The sequence below is a fragment of the Mastigoproctus giganteus genome, chromosome 9, assembly GCF_048544385.1.
Source record: "Mastigoproctus giganteus isolate SK-2022 chromosome 9, ASM4854438v1, whole genome shotgun sequence".
Classification (NCBI taxonomy): Eukaryota; Metazoa; Arthropoda; class Arachnida; order Uropygi; family Thelyphonidae; genus Mastigoproctus; species Mastigoproctus giganteus.
The window spans coordinates 176,398,610-176,420,049 of record NC_143583.1 but is presented as its reverse complement, the minus strand read 5'-3'; the positions used below and the strand labels follow the sequence as shown (position 1 = coordinate 176,420,049).

At 37.0% G+C, this 21,440-nt stretch overlaps 1 protein-coding gene across 5 annotated transcripts in view; it reads left to right on the top strand.

The window, feature by feature from the left end:
• The window catches only part of LOC150080903 (syntaxin-binding protein 5-like), a 795,970-nt gene that overhangs the window by 424,322 nt on the left and 350,208 nt on the right, over nt 1-21,440 (top strand). For 2 of the 5 annotated variants that reach the window (XM_090381033.1, XM_090381038.1), the window contains exons 19-20: nt 10,155-10,279; nt 10,536-11,187. In XM_090381033.1, coding sequence (XP_090237159.1) covers nt 10,155-10,279; nt 10,536-11,187 — 777 coding nt within the window. The remainder of the gene's footprint in view (nt 1-10,154; nt 10,280-10,535; nt 11,188-21,440) is intronic. The other 3 variants (XM_090381035.1, XM_090381034.1, XM_090381037.1) reach the window with 2 other exon arrangements.

Below are 21,440 nucleotides of genomic sequence, written 5' to 3'. Positions count from 1 at the left end.
GACTTCCATCTTTTGTTGTGGAAGTTGATAGCCTAAATAAATTTAAGGCTGAGCTGGACATGCATTTGGGATGGATTTTTTTTTGGCTGATGCTGCATAAGCTTGCTTTCTTGCATCATATGCCTCTACTAATGCTAATATCAGGGAAGCTTTTGATACTGTATAGATTGGAGCTGTATGACAATCAGGGTAAATTGCTGTTATGCATAAAGGGATGGTTGAGTGGGAGAAGACAGAGAGTGGTAATCAATGGACACTGCTCTTTGTGGACTAATGTTATCAGTGGAGTCCCCCAGGGTTCAGTGTTGGAACCATTGTTGTTTTCTGTATTTATTAATGATATTGATGTATTTATTAATGGTATATTAGGCTTAATGTCTAAATTTGCAGACAATACGAAGGTTGGCAGGGTTGTTAATGACGGTATGCTACTGAACAGGATGTAGAAAAGCAGGTGGGCTGAGGTGGCAACTGAAGTTTAACCTTGACAAATGTAAAGTACTGCATATGGGTAGCAGTAACCCCAGAGTAATGTACAAACTATATTGTACTACACTCAGGGTAGTGGAGAATGAAAAGGACCTGGGGATAATTGTGCAGTCAGATATGAAGTTTTCTGAGCAGTTCAAAAAGCCTGCAAGAGTAGCTCATGGTGTCTTGTCAGTGATATAGAGGAAGTTTTCTAGCAGGCATAAGGAAGAGATTATCCCATTGTATAAGGCAGTGGTCAGGTCATACCTTGAGTACTGTATACAGGTGTGTAGGCCTCATTTTAGGAAAGATATAGAACTGCTGGAACGAGTACAAAGAAGGGCAACAAGATTAGTGAATGGAACAAAGGGTTGCTCTTACAAAGAAAGGCTTAAATTTTGGAAATTCCAGTGTCTGGAAACCAGGCACCTGCGAGTCGATCTGATTGAGACGTATAGGGCCTTGAATAGTTTGAGGAAACTCAATGCTGATGGGATTCATCCTCTTGCCCAGATTAATTGCCTGAGAGGGCAATAATTCAAATTGAGGAAAGACGGTTGTAGTATAGATGTGCAGAAATTTGCCTTTAGCCAGTATGTGGTTGATTGCTGGAACAAACTTTCATCTGTCGTTTTGAAGTTGACAGCTTAAATAAATTCAGAACTAGACAATCATTTAGAGCAAATCGATGGGTGAAATGGGAAGGGTTGGTTTTTTTTTTTCTTTTTTGCTGATGCTGTATAAACTTGCTTTCTTGCATCATATATCTCTACTAGTGCTAATGCATAGTAAATAAATTTGATGAATTGGAAGTATTGATTAGGGCATCAAATGTAGATGTACATCTGTAATGAATTTGAATGTGGGGAGTACAGCGTATAAATGAAGGAAAGACAGAACAGGAGAGGAGGGGTTTGGGAGGTTATGCTCTTAGTTAAGAAACATATCTTGACTGACCAATTTGATTGGATACTTGATACAAAAAATAATTTTTTCATTAATTTGACAAAATAATTTTGGAATGAAGAGCAAGTTACTGCTATGGATAAAGGGATGTTTGAGTGGGAGAAGACAGAGTAGTTATGAGTATACACTGCTCTTCATGGACTAATGTTATTAGTGGAATCCCACAGGGTTGAATGCTGGGTTCATTAATGACAATAATGAAAGCATGCTGCTGCAACAAGATCTAGGAAAATTAGGCAGCTGACCTGAGAAATGGCATTTGAATTTTAACATTGACAAATGCAAAGTACTTCTTATATGGGTATTAGTAATTCCAGAGTCACATACCAACTGTGTGGTACTACACTCAGGGTAGTGGAAAATGAATAGGACCTGGGGGTAATTGTGTGGTGAGATATAAAGTTCTCTGAGAAACTGCCAGGACATCTCATAGTTTTTTTTTTTTTTTTTTTGTCAATAATAAACAGGAATTTTGCTACCAGGAATAAAGAGGTGATCGTTCCATTGTATAGGTAATGGTCAAGCCACTTCTTGAGTACTACATACAAGTCTAGAGGCCTCATATTAGGATCAATGTAGAGCTGCTGGCTGGAACAGGTACAGCAGAGGGAAATTGAAGTTGTTCAGGGAACAAAGAAATGCTCTTACTAAGAAAGGTTTCAGTTTTGATGTCTATATACTAGGCACCTGTAAGTTGATCTATTGAGGTGTTTAAGGCTTTGAATGGCTTGAGCAAACTAAATGCTGATGGGATTCTTCCTCTTGCTCAGACTGTGCTCATGATAGGACTTAAATTCAAATTGAGGAAGGAAATTTGCAGAAGTTTGCATTCTGCCAACAAGTGATTGATTGCTGGAACAAGTTGTTGTTTTTTGTGGAAGTGGATAGTTTGAATAAATTCAAGGAATAACTTGACAAATTATTGGAGGGGATGAATATGTGAAAGAGAATTTATTTTTTTATGTCTGGTGCTGTATGCTTGTTTTCTTGCATCATTTTCCACTATTAATACTAATCCCAGAATAATATCCCAATTGGGTTGGGCTGCACTCAAAGGAGAAAGAAAAATGCCTGCTGGTAATGGTGTACAGCATCTGAAATTTGTGAGCAGTATAGACAGACTAGATGAACTCATGGTGTTCTGCCAATGATATACAATAATGTTACCAGCAGGGACGGTGAGGTGGTGATCCTATTTTATAAAGTAGTGTCCATATCTGGAATACTGCATGTGTGGTAGATGACTTTCATCGACCGGTGAAATACCACCACTTTGCTTATTGGAGGCTTGAAGTGGTGAAACCCATGTTTAGTCTCTAGAGCAAAGTTTCCGGTATCCCCCTCCCCCCCATATTTCTCCTTCAACCCATGCACGGTACTAAGTACTATAGGTTTTGATACCTTTCGTGTTTGGGGTTTTCATAAAAAAAAAAAAAAAGTGTGTGGAAATGGAAACCTCATCTTAGGAAGCACATAGATCTGCTGGAAAGGTTGCAGAGAAGAGCAATTAATTGGTGGTACATAAGGATATTATTACCAAGAAAGATGGGGTTCTCTAAATTGCATCATCTGAAAAAACTGCACGTGTGTTGATGACATCAGGGTATTTAAAAGGTAGAGAACTATATGCTCATAATATCTTTGCCTTCTTTCTCAGACAACTCATAAGGGGCATACAGTGGTGTTAAAAAAAAATTGTATCTTTTCAAAATTCACTGAATTTCTGTGAAATTTGGCAGTATATCATATATTTTGTAATGGCATTACTATTATATCAGTCGTCTCTAGCAAACTCTCTTAGATGATGTCATGTGCCATACATGATTGCATCACCCTAGCAGTAGTATAAACATAGTGCATATGTTACAGTGGCCAAGGTTTTTACAATTAACACCACTTAGGAAAAGTGTTGCTGCTGCGTTGAATGCAAAGGGACATTCTGTGTATAAAATAGCTGAAAGGATTCACTGTAATCATTCAACATAAAGATTTTAAAAACAACATTTTGGAATTCAAAAGTACATCACCAAGAGTGTCAAGACTAATACTAAAGATTTCTAAGAGATACAAGCTAAAGATTATAATGATTTATGCACCAACATCGAGCCATGATGATGAAGAGGTTGAAGAAATGTACACTGAAATTGAGAGTCTTCTAGATGAGCAGAAAACCCACTACACTATTATTATGGGAGACTTCAATGCTAAGGTTGGAAAAAGACAAAACAGCACAGAAAGGAGAACTATAGGAAATTTTGGAATTGGTGAAAGAAATGAAAGAGGTGAAAGACTTGTGGAATTTGCAGAATCTCAAGGACTGTCAGTAATGAACACTTTTTTCAAGAAAAGGGTGAACAGAAAGTGGACATGGAAGAGTCCAAATGGATTAACTACTAATGAAATCGACTTCATCCTCACTAATAGAAGATATATTGTGAATGATGTCACCGTCCTAAATAAGATAAATGTTGGAAGTGATCACAGAATGGTAAGATGTACACTTGATATAGATGTAGGAAAGGAAAGGAAAAAACTGACTCGAGTAAATAATACAAAGGTCTTTGAGATAACAGAAGAGGAGAAAAAGCAGTATGTACTGGAACTTAAGAACAAGTATGAGCTTCTGCAGACTGCTGAGGACCAAGATATCAACGAGGAATATTACAACTTTTTGAAAGTGATAAAGCCCAAGAAACCTATAGGGAAAAAGAAATCCAAAGAAGAAAAAATTAGTCAAGAAACACTTGTCATGATGAACCAAAGACGACAAATGAAAAGCAAGAAAAACACTGACAGGGAGAAAATTGAGTATACTGAGTTATGCAAAGCCATTAGAAAGAGACTCAGAGAGGACATAAGAAGATTTAACACAAGAAAAGTAGAACAAGCATTAAGGGAAAACAAAGGATTTAAATCAGCAGCCATGAGCAGTAATACAGAAAGACAAATGATACTGAAACTGAAGAATAGCGATGGTGTACTTATAAACAGCAGAGAAGGCATAATTCAAATAGCAGAAGACTACTATAGAGAATTATACAAGGAGCAGGGGAATGATGCCAGCAGTGGGGAAGATGGATTGCAAAGTAGCAACACATACGACATACCCAATATTCTTCCTGATGAGGTAGAACATGCATTGAAGAAAATGAAGAATCAGAAAGCCCCGGGGGAAGATGAAGTTACTGTAGAGTTGTTAAAATTGGGAGGAAGAGACATAACACAAAAACTGGCAAGGCTCTTCACAAAGTGCATTAGAAAAGGTGTGACGCCTAAGCAGTGGAATAATGCAATCATAGTTTTGCTGCATAAGAAAGGAGATAAATCAGAAATTGGAAATTATAGACCAATTAGCTTGTTATCCCACATCTACAAGTTGTTCACAAGGGTCATTACTAACAGATTAGAAAGAATACTGGATGAGAATCAACCGAAAGAGCAAGCTGGCTTTAGGACAGGATTCTCAACTATGGATCACCTTCATGTAATATCACAGCTAATGGAGAAAGCAAATGAATATAAAACACCATTATGCCTGGCATTTGTGGATTATGAAAAGGCATTTGACTCCATACAGCATAAGGCAATGTTTCGGGCACTGGAAAGACAAGGCATTGATACCCCATATATTATGATTTTGAAGAAAATATACGAGAGTGCTACCTCCTTTATTAGACTAGACAAAGACAGTTGGAAATTTAAAATTGAGAAAGGAGTTCGACAAGGAGACACAATATCTCCTAAGCTGTTTACTGCTGCCCTTGAGGAAGCTTTCAGAAGATTAGACTGGTCGCAGAAAGGAGTCAATGTGAACGGAGAGTACCTAAACCATTTGCGATTTGCAGATGACATTGTGGTCATAAGCCATGATCCCAAAGAATTAGAGGAAAATCTTAATCAGTTATGCACAGCTAGTAAGGATTTTGGACTAAAGATGAATATGGCTAAAACAAAAGTAATGAACAAGTATGCCACAGAAAGAGACATAATGATTGAAGGAGCAGTAATTGAAAAGGTGGAGTCATATACTTATCTGGGACAAGTTATTAGCTGTAATAATGATAAATGGCTGGAAGTCAAGAGAAGAATAAATTTTGGATGGATAGTATTCAGGAAATATAGTCACATACTGAAGAGCAATATCCCAGTTTGTCTGAAACGTAAAATAATGGACCAATGTATACTCCCCACCATGACTTATGGAAGTGAAACTTGGGCACTCACCAAAAGAATGGAAGAGAAGCTGAGAACCACACAGCGAAGAATGGAACGAATCATATTGGGAATAAGACTGTTAGATAAGAAGAGAAACACATGGATTAGGCAACAAACTCAAGTAAAGGACATTCTTATCAAAACTAAAGAACTAAAATGGTCTTGGGCAGGACACATAGCTCGAAGACATGATGACAGATGGACTAAGAAAATAACAGAATGGTATCCAAGAGGAGCTAGAAGAAAACCTGGAAGACAAAGGCGGAGATGGATAGATGAAATTCATGAGTTTGTGGGTAGTAAATGGATGTCCAGTGCTCAAAACAGAAGCAACTGGAAAGTTGCTGGAGAGGCCTTCATCCTGCAGTGGATTGAAAATGGCTGATGATGATGATGATGAATCATTCAACAATGACATTTATTATCAAAATTATCACAAACTGGTAAATCTGACAGAAAGAAAGGAAGTGGACATCCACGAATATCTTCTGCAGTGCAGGACAGGTTTGTGGTCCGTCCAGTGTTTGAAACAGAAAATCCTCATCAACCAATCTAAAAACAGCAAGGGAGGGGGATACAGGAGTAAATGCAAGTACTCCTACAGTACATAGACGCCTTTTATGATCGGGAGTAGAAGCACATTTCCCAAGAAAATACTCACTTTCGATGCAAAAAATGAAAGCTCAGCATCTAAAGTGGGAAAAGGAGCATGCTAGTTGGTCCGAGGATCAGTAGAAATGTGTTATTTTCTCTGATGAATAAAAATTCAACTGGCATGGTTCGGATGGCCAGCAGACTATTAAACAAAGAAAAGAATTTCATCCTGACTCTGTCATCTCCACAGTGAAACATTCTGCATCTCAAATGATATGGAGCTGTATTTCACTTAGAGGATTTAGTGTTCTTGAATTTGTGAAGGGTACAGTGAATGCTGAGGTGTACAAAGACATTATTAAGACAAAATTATTTCCCATAGTTAGAGATCACTGTGGGGATGTTGCCAGTTGTATTTTTCTGGTAAACTCTGCTCCATGTAATAAAGCCAAAACCATAAGTACTACTTCATAAAAGCAAAAGTTTCAAATTTATGATATGTCTCACTCTTTCTTAATTAAATGTAATTTATTTTGTTGTCTCATGGGGAAATCTCATTGTACCAAAGGAGATTTCCCAGGAATGCATTCAGAACCTTACCCAGTCAATGCCACGACGATGTGCAGCGGTCATCAGAGCAATCAGGACAAAATTTGTGTGCATTTCGTTTGTTTTTTTGGTTATACAGCTGTCTGTTGTCGGAGTGGGAGCAAATAAATGGGAAAAAAAAAACACTGGTTTCATAGAATTTTTGTTATTATATGAACCATAAGTAACATGCTGTTATTTTGGCAAAAAATTACTTATTTCATTGTATATTTATCCATAGGGCATAAAAGTAAAAATTTTTCTGTAATTAATAGTTTCATATATACTGTAAAATATTTAAGGGCAAAGGCCTCGTGCTACGACGTAGAATGACTAACATATAGGTTAGTACAAAAGCATCATTTTAACATAGCTATCTACCAAAGTAGTTAAATTAATTAATTAAATTGCATTGTTTTGGTTATATCTCATATTGTGAATACCTTCACAACGAGTTGCCATGGTATTGTACTGCCTTGAATAAGTTACACTTCACCAGTGGAGAAGACTACTGTTATTCTCAGCAGATACCGCCACCCAGATGGCACCTTTTCAAGGCTTGTTGGCTTCTCCTTGGTGGGTGGGCAGGTATGCTGGTGTTGGAATAGTGATAACCCAGTTATGAAGTATAACTTCACACCATATTTTTCAGGACTTTCCTCCCAGTGTTTTTTTTTTTTTTTTTATTTGTTTATTTTTTTTTAATTTTTTTTAATTTTTGGATATGTCTAATTGAGGGAAAAATTATAAAAAATTGAAAAAATAATAAAAAAGTAGTAAGATAAAGAATAATATAAGAAATTATAACAATTACCTTCTTTTTTTTTTTTTTTTTTTTTTCCCCAACTGCAGATTCCTACAGAGAACTGTTGGCAACTGCAGATTCCACATGATGCCAATAGTTCTCTGTAGGATTCAGGTCTGGGCTGTCTCCTGGCCAGCTAACAGTTGTAATGGACCATTCTTCCAACCATTTTTTTACCTGTAACAAATGTAAACACATTACTGTCAAACCTCTAATGCAAAAATGAAGCTAAAGTAACTACAGAAGTGCCTACTTACACTTTTCGCCAGATCACAAGGAGCAGAGCCATCCTGAAAGATGCAGTTACTTGGCAGGTTGAAATGGTCTCTAATGGTTGGCAGCAATTTGCCTTCCAGTATAGCCAGGTATTCATTGGCATTTACAGAACCTTTTATAAACCGCAGGTAACCTACTCTGCGATACAAAATGTACCCCCATATCACTTGGCTGGTATGGAATTTCACTATAAACAATATACAGTCTGAATGGTATTCTTCATCACTTCTACGGCAAATCATTTGTCTCCCATCAGAGCCGTGTAGGTTGAATTTTTTCTCATTCGAGAACATAACTGACTTTCACTGCTCAGGGGTCCATTTGACATGCTCCTTACACCAAATTAATCAGGCCTTTTTCATTTTTTATGTGAGGAGGGGCTTCTTAGGACAATGGACTACAAGTTCATTTTTGAAGAGGCTTCTTCTGACTGTTACTGCATTTGTTACCACTCCTATATGTTCTTCCCATTCTCTTTTCAGCTCAGACGAAGAAGCTTTACAGTTTTTAAGGCATAAGCGCTTCAAAACACAGTTCTGTTTTGGCATAGAGACTCGTTTGTGCCCGGTTCCTTTTTTCCTATCAGCAGAACCAGTATTCTTGAGTTCGGAAAGAAATCTACTCATTATCGACTGATTACAAGACACACTATAAGCGATATAATGGGAAGAACATCCTTCCTCACATAAAGCAACAATAGCACTCTTTCTTCATGGCATCAAGTGCATGTAACTCGCCATCCTGATACAAGCAAGGAATGACTGCAGCTGATGCAATATTACGTAATCACTTACACGTGTCGATCTTATCTGATGCAATCTGTAAGAAATATTGCCATATAGTTACTTTATTCAGACGGCAATTACAACTTCAAGGGGTGATGCTCTTTCTTTGAACGCCAGTGTGTATATAACTTATAGGTTCAAAATTTCACCTGCATAATCACTCTTCGAAGCATTCAAAAGTTTAAAACTTAAAGATAGGGAATCCCAAGTTCAACAAGTGTAATAAGGTGGTAATTGGAAGGCAGATTTCTCACTTTTCTCAGGAACTTGTTAGGGAAAAATTCCTATAGGAGAAAAAATACTAATTAAATTGTTAATATATTATTGTAAAAAAAAGATGAAGTTCTTACAAGATCTGTAGACCTGCTGGTATTAAGATTTTTCAGGACTTTCCTCCCAGTGTTTTTTTTTTTATTTATTTATTTATTTTATTTATTTATTTTATTTTTATTTTTTTTGGATATGTCTAATTGAAGGAAAAATTATAAACTGAAAAAATAATAAAGTAGAAAGATAAAGAATAATATAAGAAATTACAACAATTACCTTCTCTTTTTTTTCAAGCTGCTTTTATTTTTACCTTTATTTCAAATTACATTTATTCTTATCTTTATTTCAAAACACAAGAATAAAGCTATTCAAAAAAGAATGAGCATAATTTTAAAATAATTATGATAGTTTTTCAAAATTGTCTCTTATGTAATGCATTTATCCAAATGTGAAAACCCATTCTTTGATGCGTAATCTGCAAAATTACCTCTGCAGTTTTGATCCTCAAGAGTTTTTTTACACTATGGTGTATACGTACAACCGTGGTAAACTTGTTGAAATGGCCTTGTATTTCCTATGGCTGTAAATACTATAGGAAGTAATTTCAGTGGTATGAAAGGATTTGGACTAACAAATGCATAATGTCCATTTTATTTATACTATTTAGAAAATACAGTTCATTTACACTTACTAAACTGACTAAATAACAAATTTCCCTCAAAATAATTTTTTCTTATGGTGTTATTGAATGTCAAATCATCAGGTTGGTTGAACCATTTTTTCCAGAGAAATTCATATGTTAATTTTTTTTGTTCTTTATTTCCATACATGGTTCTTTATATGAATTTGAATATTTGGCAATTTTAAAGTATAAAAAAAAAAAAAAGTTACTTTTTGAAAAAACAAACCCAGTTGAGAGTTTGGCAGTTTGGTTGCCATGCAGTGATGCATACCACTCAAACTCTGGCTAACTACCTGATTCAAGTCTATCATTCTTAGACTGACTATAGAAACAACTCTTTTTTTTTTTTTTTTTTTTTTTTTTTAATACCGGTATTACTTTCATAGATCTGGAACTGATTTATTAACCCTGATGACAGTACAGTGAAGCTCTTAATAAAAAAAAAAAGTTAATTATTTTATACATAACTCTTTTGCTGTAGTAATTTTTGTATATATTTTAGGATCTGCAGATCCATATCAACGAGTTCCTCGCTCTCCAAAAAAAAATGTAATGGGAACAAATGACAATAATAGTAATGATCAAGAAAGATGCCGTTCTCCTTCAACTGAACAGGTTTGCCAGAATGTAATAAACAAATTCTGCCTTTCTGCATTTCTTAAAATTTTTGTTATTTAAAATATGAATCTTCATATTTTAATAAACAGTAAAATTGCATGAAATATTTTACATAAAGGACAAGAAGAGGTAAATGTTAATTTTTTGTTGTTTCTTTTATCATAAAGTTTTGTTCTTTTTTAAATAACTTTTTTTGTGTATATTTGCTTGCACCATATTACTTATCTATTGCATGACTTGCAGTGATTGCACCATTACTTTTCAGCTCTTTGATGTCATGGATTCATCACAGATGCCTGTTCATTCAGATTCAGCCAACAGTGTCTTATCTGGTAGTTGTAATAATAGCAGTAACAGAAACAATAGCCCGTCACTCCCTGCAACTCCAGTAGACGTTAGGCAAAATGAGGAGCAGCCTGTGCCACCACCAAGGACAAAAAAGAAAAAGAAGACTTCAAAGAGTGATCTTTACCTAAATATTAAGCAAATATATGAACATAAACCCGAATGTTCTTATAAAGAAGGACTGCAAAGAAGTGTTAGTTGCTGTTCAGAAGTACTTAGCAGAGAGAATAATCTTAGAAATACGTGTTCACATGAATCAGTTACTGATGGAAATAATAGCTCAAGAAAATTAACAGAATTTCCAAATCACACATTACATATTAAAGAAAACACTACAAATGGTGAAATAGAAATGGCCGAGGAGGCAGTAGAAGCATATGAATGGCAGAGAGTTCTTGGTATTAACAATTCATCATGGAGAAACTTAGTTTATGGTAGACAGAAAATTGATGGAATTCCTTCAGAAAGCAGTAGTGGAGTTGAAGGGGAAAAGAAACAGAAGAAAAAATTGAAGTTTGTAATTATAGATCTCCAAACAGAAGGTCCGCAGTCTCCAGTAATCAAGATCTTGCGTAAGTTTTAATGGCACCATTCTGTTTTTTTATTTGAATTCTTCACCCTTTTTTCTTTATACTGCATAGTTTACCCTTCTTGTCCTTTGTGAATAAATGGAACTAAAATAATTAGTGTAGTATTTTGAGTTTTTGAAGCTGACTCTATTGATGCAAACAATGATTTTCTTATATGTATTGCTGAAATGTAGTGCACCTGGTCTGACTGGGAATACTAAATTTTATCATTCATATATATACTTAATATGATTGATTTATCATAATTTTAAGTTATTATGGAAGCTTTGAGGCATCCTATACTTATATTATTGCTTTTTTTATCAAAAATAAATTACAGATTTTAACTATCTAGCTGGCACACTTGACACCCCCCCCCAAAAAAAAAACTTAACTATTAGGATTTAATTGTAAAATGTAAAGGATTTAATTGTAAAAATTGACAAATGTAAAGTACTCCATATGGGAAACAGCAACCCCAGAGCAGCGTATCAACTCTGTGGTACTACACTGACAGTGGTAGAGAATGAAAGGGACCTGGGGGTGGTGGTGCAGGCAGATATGAAGTTCTCTGAGCAGTGCAGACGAGCTGCAAGAGTAGCTCATGGTGTATTGTCAATGATATATAGGAATTTTTCTAGCAGGGATAAGGAGGTGATTATTCCCTTGTATAAGGCAATGGTCAGGCCACACCTAGAGTACTGTATACAGGCCTGGAGGCCTCATTTCAGGAAGGATGTAGAGCTGCTGGAACGAGTACAGAGAAGGGCAACTAGATTGGTGAATGGGACAAAGGGGTTCTCTTACGAAGAAAGGCTTAAGTTTTGCAAATTACAGTGTCTGGAAACTAGGCACCAGCGGGGTGATCTGATAGAGGTGTACAAAGCCTTGAATGGTTTGAGCATGCTCAATGCTAATGGGATTCTTCCTCTAGCTGAGAAAAATCACCTGAGAGGGCATAAATTCAAATTGAGGAAAGACAGATGTAGGATAGATGTGCGGAAATTTGCCTTTAGCCAGCGGGTGGTTGGTGGGTGGAACAGACTTCCATCCCTTGTCGTGGAAGTTGATAGCCTAAATAAGTTTAAGGCTCAGCTGGCCAGGTATTTCGAACGAACAGAGGGGTGAAGTGGAAGTGGTTATTTTTATTTATTTATGTTACTTTTTTTTTTTTTTTTTTTGGCTGATGCTGCATAAGCTTGCTTTCTTGCATCAAATGCCTCTACTAATGCTAATGCTAATGCTAATTAATTATTAAAATCATATAAGTGTGAATTTTGTATTCCTCTAGTATAATATTCACTTTCGATTCCATCTTTAATTATTTTTTCATTAAAAAAATTTAGCTGTAAAACAAATCCCTTATAGCACCATGTATTTCAAAAAACACTGTTTCTGTGAAAACTTAACATAGAATTTTAGTTTCCTTCTATTAAGATAGCTTGTGGCTCTGATTTTTAACTGTATAGGTAATAGCGAATTTTGTTTTGGTGATAAGCCATGTTTATAATTAATTTATTTATTTTATCTTATATAGTATAGTGTCAGAATTAAGAAAAAGGTTTTTAAGTCACCCATTTTAAATTATTCCCCCCCCACCACCACCAAAAAAAAAAAAAAAATCATCTGATTGGGAAAGTAGAGGCCCATGTGCTTGCTGCTGTTATTGCTGTTCGCCTGCCCACTAGATGGTTAAATGAAATCTGTAAGTTATTAATACATTCACATATGATATCTAACTCAGAACATTAAGATAGAAATTAGTTGAAAGCCTGAAAAAGTCCCTGTTCACAGAAAAATTGTTTGCTCCTCCAGTATCAGCACAACAAACATTTTTTCCATGATGTTGATGCCTGATAAAACTCTGATATGTGGTATCAACCAGCTGCTTTCAAGGTGAGTTTTCTTTATGACACAGTAATGAATTAAGCTGATTGGTATTTCTGAATACAGTAGACGCTCGATTTTCCAGGATAGATGGTAAAAAACAAATCCTGGATTAATCGATTTCCCGGTTAATCCAAAAATGCAGAAGTTCCTGACATATGTAAGAGGTACGTTCCAGGACTTCTTACTTCGTCGAGTTTTATGTAACTTGGGAATGACTCATAACATATTGCTACTATATTATTATTGACAAATCTGAATTCAGCGCGATACTTGTTAATGTTTGACCATTTTAATACATCCTTATTAGTTTAATTTTCTGATCCAAATCAATCACTTTCCTTTTTCTTGGTAGATTTACTAGTACTGCTCGCTGTCAGTTATTCTATTCCCGGTAAATCGAGTCTGCTATATTTATTTACTGCTTTTGATGATAAATTCTGGCTGTACCTTACAAAGAAACCTTCAGTAACAGCATGTTCAAACCCCCCCCCCCGCAGAATTTTGCATATGGGCAGATACAGTCAGTCCTCGTATAGTACAATAGTTGTGTTCCTAGAAACCCTCGTGCAATATAAACAATGCCCTATGGGAAAAATAAGGTTAGGTGCCGGCCACCCAAGATTAAACACACATTTGTAACCAAAACATTACCAAACACAATAAATAATCATAAAAAAATACTTACGTATTTTATTATGACTATTATGTAATAAAATATTGCTAATGCTTTTGCTTCTACCTTAAGCAAACTTGTTTTTTGTTTGATTTTCTGTCCAAACAGATGACAGCCGTTCCATCTCTTCCAGTTCTTTGTATCTTGATCTAATGGATTTTAATTACACTTTGAGTTGTTCCTGCTATGAAAGTTGTTTTTATTTTCTCTGCATTCTTTCTAATTCTCGGCATTGCCTCATTTAGGCCTGTAGCACGTGCAATATCACATGGTCTTTCATTTCGCTCAAAGCTTTCACAATTTCATATTTATTCTCTATCGACAGAGGCGGACTGGCCATAAGCCTTACTGGGAAAATCCCGGTGGGCCAGAGGCCAGTGTGATTTTAGCCATAAATGCTAGTATGAGGCCACTACAAATTTTCCCGGGTAAGAATTTTTGACCCAGTCCGCCTCTGTTTATCGATATTGCTTTTCTTTTTCTCTCTGAATCTGTAGTCTTAATGTCCAAGTTTGCATCGTCTGCAAACTTGGACATTAAGCTTGATATACCATCATCAATATCATTTATAAATACAGAAAACAATAATGGACCCAGTACTGAACCCTGAGGGACTCCACTAATAACTTTAGTTCACGATGAGCAGTGTCCATTGATTACCACTCTGTCTTCTCCCCATCAACCACCCCTTTATCCATAGCAGCAATTTGCCTCCAGTGCCACCCTGCTCCAATTTGTGCAGCAGTCTTCCATATACAACAGTATCAAAAGCCTTTCTAAGATCCAAGTATATAATATCAAAGTTATTCCCTGCATCTAGTTCTTTTGTGACTGCATCATAGTATCCAATCAAATTGGTCAGGCAAGACTTTCCCTTAACAAAACCATGCTGTGTCCGAGCTATAACTGAAATCTTGTCTAGATGATCCTGCAGTACTTCTTTAACCAGTGCCTCCATTAATTTTCCGGGAACAGAAGTTAAACTCACAGGTCTATAATTACTTGTGTCAGCCTTTGATCCTCCTTTGTGAATTGGGGTCACATTTGCACATCTCCAGTCCATGGGTACCTCCCCTGAGTCCAAGGAAGCTCTCATAATTATGGCTAAGGGTTTGCTTACTTCCTTTGCTGCCTCCTTTAATATAACTGGATAGATCCCATCCACCCCAGGTGCCTTTCTTGTCTTTATCTTCAACAATTTCTCCTCCACTTTACTCTCAGTTATTACAAGATTCTCTAGCTTACTGCCAGAGTTGAATACACCTCTGGCATTCCCCTTGCTGAATAACTCCTCATGTGTGATTGTCGATGCAAAATATTCATTTAGTTTGTTAGCTACCTGAGCAGGATCATCAACAGTTGACCCATCGATATCAAGTGGACCAATCTGATTCATCCCCTTCCTTCTAGAGTTTGCAAAGTACAGAACTCTTTACTGTTTTTCTTTGCATCCCTTGCCAAAGATTTCTCGTAATCTGCCTTCGCCTGCCTAACTCCTTTGTAACTTGGTTACAGATCAACTTGTATCTATCATAGGCTTCTGTGTCACGTGTTAATTTGTATGTATCCCATGCATTTTTCTTCTCTGCCATATGTCTCATTAGTTCATCTGACATCCATTTAGTCCTAAACCTTGAACAATATTTCTTAGTTAGTATGTAAAGCCTAGTAGCTTCCAAGATAAGTTCTTTGAATTCTTCCCATTTTGAATTTGCTGTTGGTAACATCATCAGTTGGTCCCACTGTATAGAATTTAAATACTGTCTCAGTCCATCGTAGTCGCCTTTACGAAAGCAATAACCCTTCCCTTTACCCCTAATGGTAGTTACCTCTTTGAGTAAATCCCACTTCAGCACACTGTGATCACTGCCACCTAGTGGTTCATTTATCTGCAGATTCTTAATGCATGAAGAATCACTGCTGATAATCAAATCAAAAGTATTACTCCCTCTAGTTGCCTCCCGAACATGCTGATGTAGAAAACAATCATCCAATAAATCCACAAAAGCCTTGCTAGTGTGTGTGACCAGCCCCCAAATTCCAGTCACTATCTGGGAAATTAAAATTCCCCATTATAAGACTCTGATTTACTGGCCCACTCTATTTCCCTGTACAGTTTCTTATTATTCTCATCAGAGTCATTAGGTCTATAGCACACTCCTACTCTCAATTTTGATCTCCCAATGCTTATGTCACACCAAACTGACTTGACACTGCACTGTCCAGCGATGTCGACTGGCTTCACTTCCTTGGATTTTATGTATTTCTTAACTAATAGCATAACCCCTCCTCCCTTCCTATCCTGTCTGTCCTTTCTGTAGACATTGTACTCCCCAAATTCCAGTTCTGCATTCCTTATATCTGTGTGACACCACGTCTCTGAAATCCCAACAATATCTGCCTTTGATGTTTTGAGCAATACCTCAAATTCATCAAATTTATTTACTAAACTCCTAGCATTGGTGTACACGCAAGTATACATGCACCTGTTCTTTTTCTTAGCTACCCTAACACAACCCATGTGTTTACTTGTATCCCAATGATTCCCAGCAGTCTCTGAAATATCCTGCATCTTATTTTCCAGGCTGCTGCTCATTCCAATAGAAGCAGTGCAAGAATCACTTTCGCCTCTGCCAATGGCTACTGTTAACCTATTAGTCCTTGTATCCCCCAATCTAGCAGTTTTCAGACCCACCTAGTTTTCTTGCACCCTTTCTATTTAAGTGTATCCCATCCCTGTAGAAGCAGTCTCTCCTGTTAACAAGTACAGACAGGCTGAAAAAAAATTCTACCCCTTGAGCCTTGCACAATCTTTCCGGGGCCGAATTGATCGACAAAGCTCTCGTCATATACTCTCTCCTATCATGTCTGGGCAGAATTGCAGACACTTTCAAATTCAACCCTAATTCCGCCGGTCTCATAGCCATAGAAGCTGATGCACCAACAACTAACAAGGGAAAAAAAAATGTCATAGTACACTGCAAAAATTCAAAATGAATGTTTATGCAATCTTCAGAATCAGTCACGTTGGGATAATTAATTACTAAGAAACTGTAATATTTACAACACAGTATGTACATTATTAATAAGAAATATTATGCGCTATACCTCTTAGATAATCAACAATATCACCCCGTTCATCGTATGCACTAACAAGCCTTTTAATTAGTTCATCACAATCGCGATACTTTTTTTTTTGTTGCCCGGATCACTTCCACTTAAATATTGTTCAATGCGCATTTCGTTAATAATTTGTTCTTTTTTAATGCAATAGATAAATTTCCAAATGTTGGGATGATAAGCAGCGACTTGTTCCTCAAATCTTGTATGCCACCCTTCAACAGAATTATTCGTTCTTGGTAATCCTTCAAGAACAAGCTGGTGTACGTTCTACATTTCATGGGAATACTTTGGTGGTCAGCGAAGATGTCTGGTTGGTTGTCCAATCTATGTATCCTCAAAATAATCAACAACTTCTTGCGATTCTGGAGGAAAAACACCATTTTCACACAAATATTCAAAAGCGACCGTCACAATAGGAGTGGGTACAAATGCAATTGCTGCCAAAATTAGTATCAGTTTCATAACATTGTTTCAATCCACTATTCTGAATGGAACGAAAAATACATTGTGAAAAGTGGAAAAAACAACCCCGTTGCGAAGCGTCAGGAAAAACTCTTCTGCAAGTATTCATCATCGCTGTCTCAAAATCTATAGTTATTGATTGCGGGGACATAGCCGGTTCCAATACTTTCAGCTGCTAGTAGAGATACATACATTTCCTCAGACTTGTTAGGCAATAATGCATAAACTAATGGAAGCGATATTTTGTCCTTGAATCCATGTATCGTATACAGCTGATAAAAAAGTAAGGGAACAGTTTTGAAAGTCCCATCGGCAGTGTTCACTTCGCGGTAACAACTGCAAATTTCTTTTCGTACTGAAAATTAACATACGATTGTCCTTGGGGCGAGAATCAAATTGTAAAAACAATTCTCCATTTCATGATGTTTTATATTCTTCTGTAAAAACTATGTCTCTATGATGCATTGGAAGAACTGGGCCATCAAAATTTCAATTTCTTATATTTCGGATCGTTTGTTTCATTGTATCTACACTTGGAAGCTTCGGGGCTGCTGCTTGGCTACAGGTTCTTGAAACATTTGAAATAATACTATGAGGTGTATTATTTGTTGTTTCTGCATAAGTTCGAATGGTATCAAGAAGTTGTGCTGCCTCAACTCCTGCTGCGTCTCCACAATGATTGTGCTCCTTCCATGTTTTAACGATGGTGTTATCTACCATAGTAACTCGAGCGGTACATTTGGTTTTTCGGTAATTTTGACACTTCCAATGAATTTTTGTTTCATTTTGCCTGTCTTTATAAAACAAAGGTCCACTAAAGCACAATTTCAGTTTTCCTTTTTCTAATTTCAAAAATTTCACCAACATGATGCATTCACAAACTCAAAAGGATGAAAAATAAACTAAAAATAAGAAAATGTTGTGATTGTAAGAGATTATAAACATATACAAAGGGTACTAGGAAAGTTTTGCAATATGATGCAACAATGAATCACAGGAAGCTGCTTGTTGCTGCATGTTGAGACATGTTCATACGTGCATAGTAGCCGCCGCGCCAAGTCGATGGGCTCAGTTATTCATTAGTAGTGAGAGTGTAAAGTGCTTGCGATGGCATCGTGGTCACGAAATGAGATAAGGACAGTTTTGCGGTATAATTTCGTGCGTGGTTTAACCATAGACCAGTGCTTAGAAGAAATGACTCTTGCACTAGATGATGATTGTCCACATCGTACAACGATATTCAGGTGTTATAGAGAATTCCAAAGGGGAAATTTCACTCTGGAGGATTCTGAGAGACCGGGAAGGCCACGAACGTCAGTTACGGAGGAAAACGTTACTGCTGTGAGGAAAATGCTTGACGAAAACAGGCAAGTGACCTACCAACAGATAGAGGATACTTTGGGCCTAAATGCACCAGCAATTCGTTCGATTCTGCAAGATCATTTGCACGTGAAGAAACTTTGTTCTCTCTGGGTGCCGCATCAACTGACTGAAGAGCAGATGACACGACGTGTGACTTGGTGCCGGGAGATGTTAAAAAAGTTTGATAAGGGACAATCTCGGTATGTGAACAACATCGTGACAGGTGACGAGACTTGGCTGCACTATTACGATCTGCCGACCAAGGCTCAAAACAAAGTTTGGGTCTTTGATGATGACGACACACCCGTAATTGTCAGAAAATCCCGATCTGTAAAGAAGGAAAATGATAGCTGTATTTTTCAAATCGAGTGGAATTGTGGAACGTGTCGTTTTGAACACGCAGAAGACAGTCACAGCTAAGTGGTATACTGAACAATGCCTGCCTAAAGTCATTGGATCTGTGAAGAACCTGCGGCCAAAGTCAAGAATGGACACCTGGTACCTCCATCACGATAATGCTCCAGCTTACCGCGCCAAAGCCTGCACAGAATATTTGACCACGACAGGACTGAAACTTCTCGAGCACCCTCCCTACAGTCCAGACCTTGCTCCCTGCGACTTTGCACTGTTCCCGCATGTGAAAATGAAGCTAAAAGGGAGGCGGTTTTCCAGTGATGAGGACCTTCTACGGGCTTGGGACAACGAGTGTGCTTTACTCCCTAGTGAAACTTGGCAGAACTGGTTTAAAGATTGGTTTCGGAGGATGGAGAGGTGTATTGAATGTAGAGGAAATTACTTTGAAAAAATTAAATAAACAAAGCTGTATTGCAAAACTTTCCTAGTACCCTTTGTAAGTACCTCCCTAATCGGCACGCCCTACCCCCACTCCCTTAAAACATGCTACTTAAGTTAAAGGGATTAAGTAGGTACCTACCTAATTCCAATTTTGGAAAATAATAGGCAATTAAATTAAAGCACTTGCAGTGGTATGTATTTCTAGGAAATGTATACCGAGCATATAACTTCCATTTTTAGCTGCACTTAATTCTTAAATAATGCCTATAGAAAAACCTTATTTTCAATTTAAAATGACCAATAAATTTGTATAAATTATATGTATTGCCTGGCAATAAAATGTGCTAGCGATCATTTGTAGGCTATAAATTGTTTATGCAATAAACTGACATGGCGGTAAACTGCTAACAATTAATTGCTGGTGGTGAATTGCGGGCAATAAACTTTCCTAGACTCCTATTGTAGATATAAAGTAGTCTGTAAACAAACCACAAAGAAAGTTAGGCAAGCAAATAGATTACAAGAAATCTTTGGAGAAGGGAACAAAGAAAAACAGCAAAGACTTTTTTAATTGTGTAAACACTATCAATGGTTTGACTTGATGATCCTGTTAATATTGCTGACAAACTGAATGAGTATTTTGCATCTGCATTCACACATGAGGAATTCTTCAGGGAAGTGGAAGAGAAAGAGCTAAATGATTTTGTAATAAGTGATAGGAAAGTGGAAGAGAAATTGTTGAAGGCAAACATAAGAACGGCATCTTGAGTGGATTGGATCTATCCAATTATATTAAAGGAGGCAGAGAAGGAAATAAGCAAACCCTTAGCCATAATTATGAGAGCATCCTTGGAATCAGGAGAGGTCCCTGTGGACTGGAGATGTGCAAATGTATCCCCAATTCACAAAGGGCAATGAGAGGGTGACATGAGTAATTACAGACCTATTAGCTTAACTTCTGTTCCAGAGAAAATAATGGAGTAACTGGCAAAAGAAGTAATGCAGAATCATCTAGACAAGATTACAATTATACTTCAAATACATGGGGTTTCTTAAGGGAAATCTTGTCTGACCAATTCAGTTGAATACTACAATGTGGTGACAAAAGAACTTGATGCAAAAAAGTAATTTTGATATCATATACTTGGATTTCAGGAAAGCTTTTGTTACTGTTGCACATAAAAGACTGCTATGGATAAAGAGATAATTGAGTGGGAGAAGACAGAGTGGTAATCAATGGACTGCTCTTTGTTGACTAATATTATTAGTGGAATCCCCCAGGATTAGGTCTTGAGCCCATTGTTGTTTTCTGTGTTTATCAGTGATATTGATGAGGGTATATCAGGCTTAATTTCCAAGTTTGCTGATGACACAGTGGTTGGTAGGGTTGTTAATAACGGGAATGACAGTATGCTACTGTAACAGGATCTTGAAAAGTTAATCAGATATGCCGAGAAATTGCAATTGAATTTTAACATTAACAAATGCAAAGTACTGCATATGAGTAGCAGTAACCACTGAATAACATACCAACTGTGTGGTATTATACTCATGGTAGTGGAAAATGAAAATGGAAAAAACCCCAGGTATGCTCATGGGGTTTTCCCAATGATATACAGAAATGTTGCTAGCAGGGATTACCTCATTATGTAAGGCAATGGTCTAACCATCAGATTGGTGTGGGGGGGGGAACAAATGGGTGATTTTACTAAATAAGGCTTCAGTTCTGTTAATTGCACCTTCTAGGGTCTAGGCACCTGTTAGGTGGTCTGATTGAGGTGTTTAGGGCTTTGAATGGATTGAGAAAGCTCAATGATGATGGAATTCTTCCTCTTGCTCAGACTACACATATGAGGGTGCCATATTCAAATTGAGGAAGGACGATTGCAAAATAGTTGTGTGGAAGTTTGCCTTTAGCCAGCTCATGGTTGTTTGCTGAAACAAATGTCCA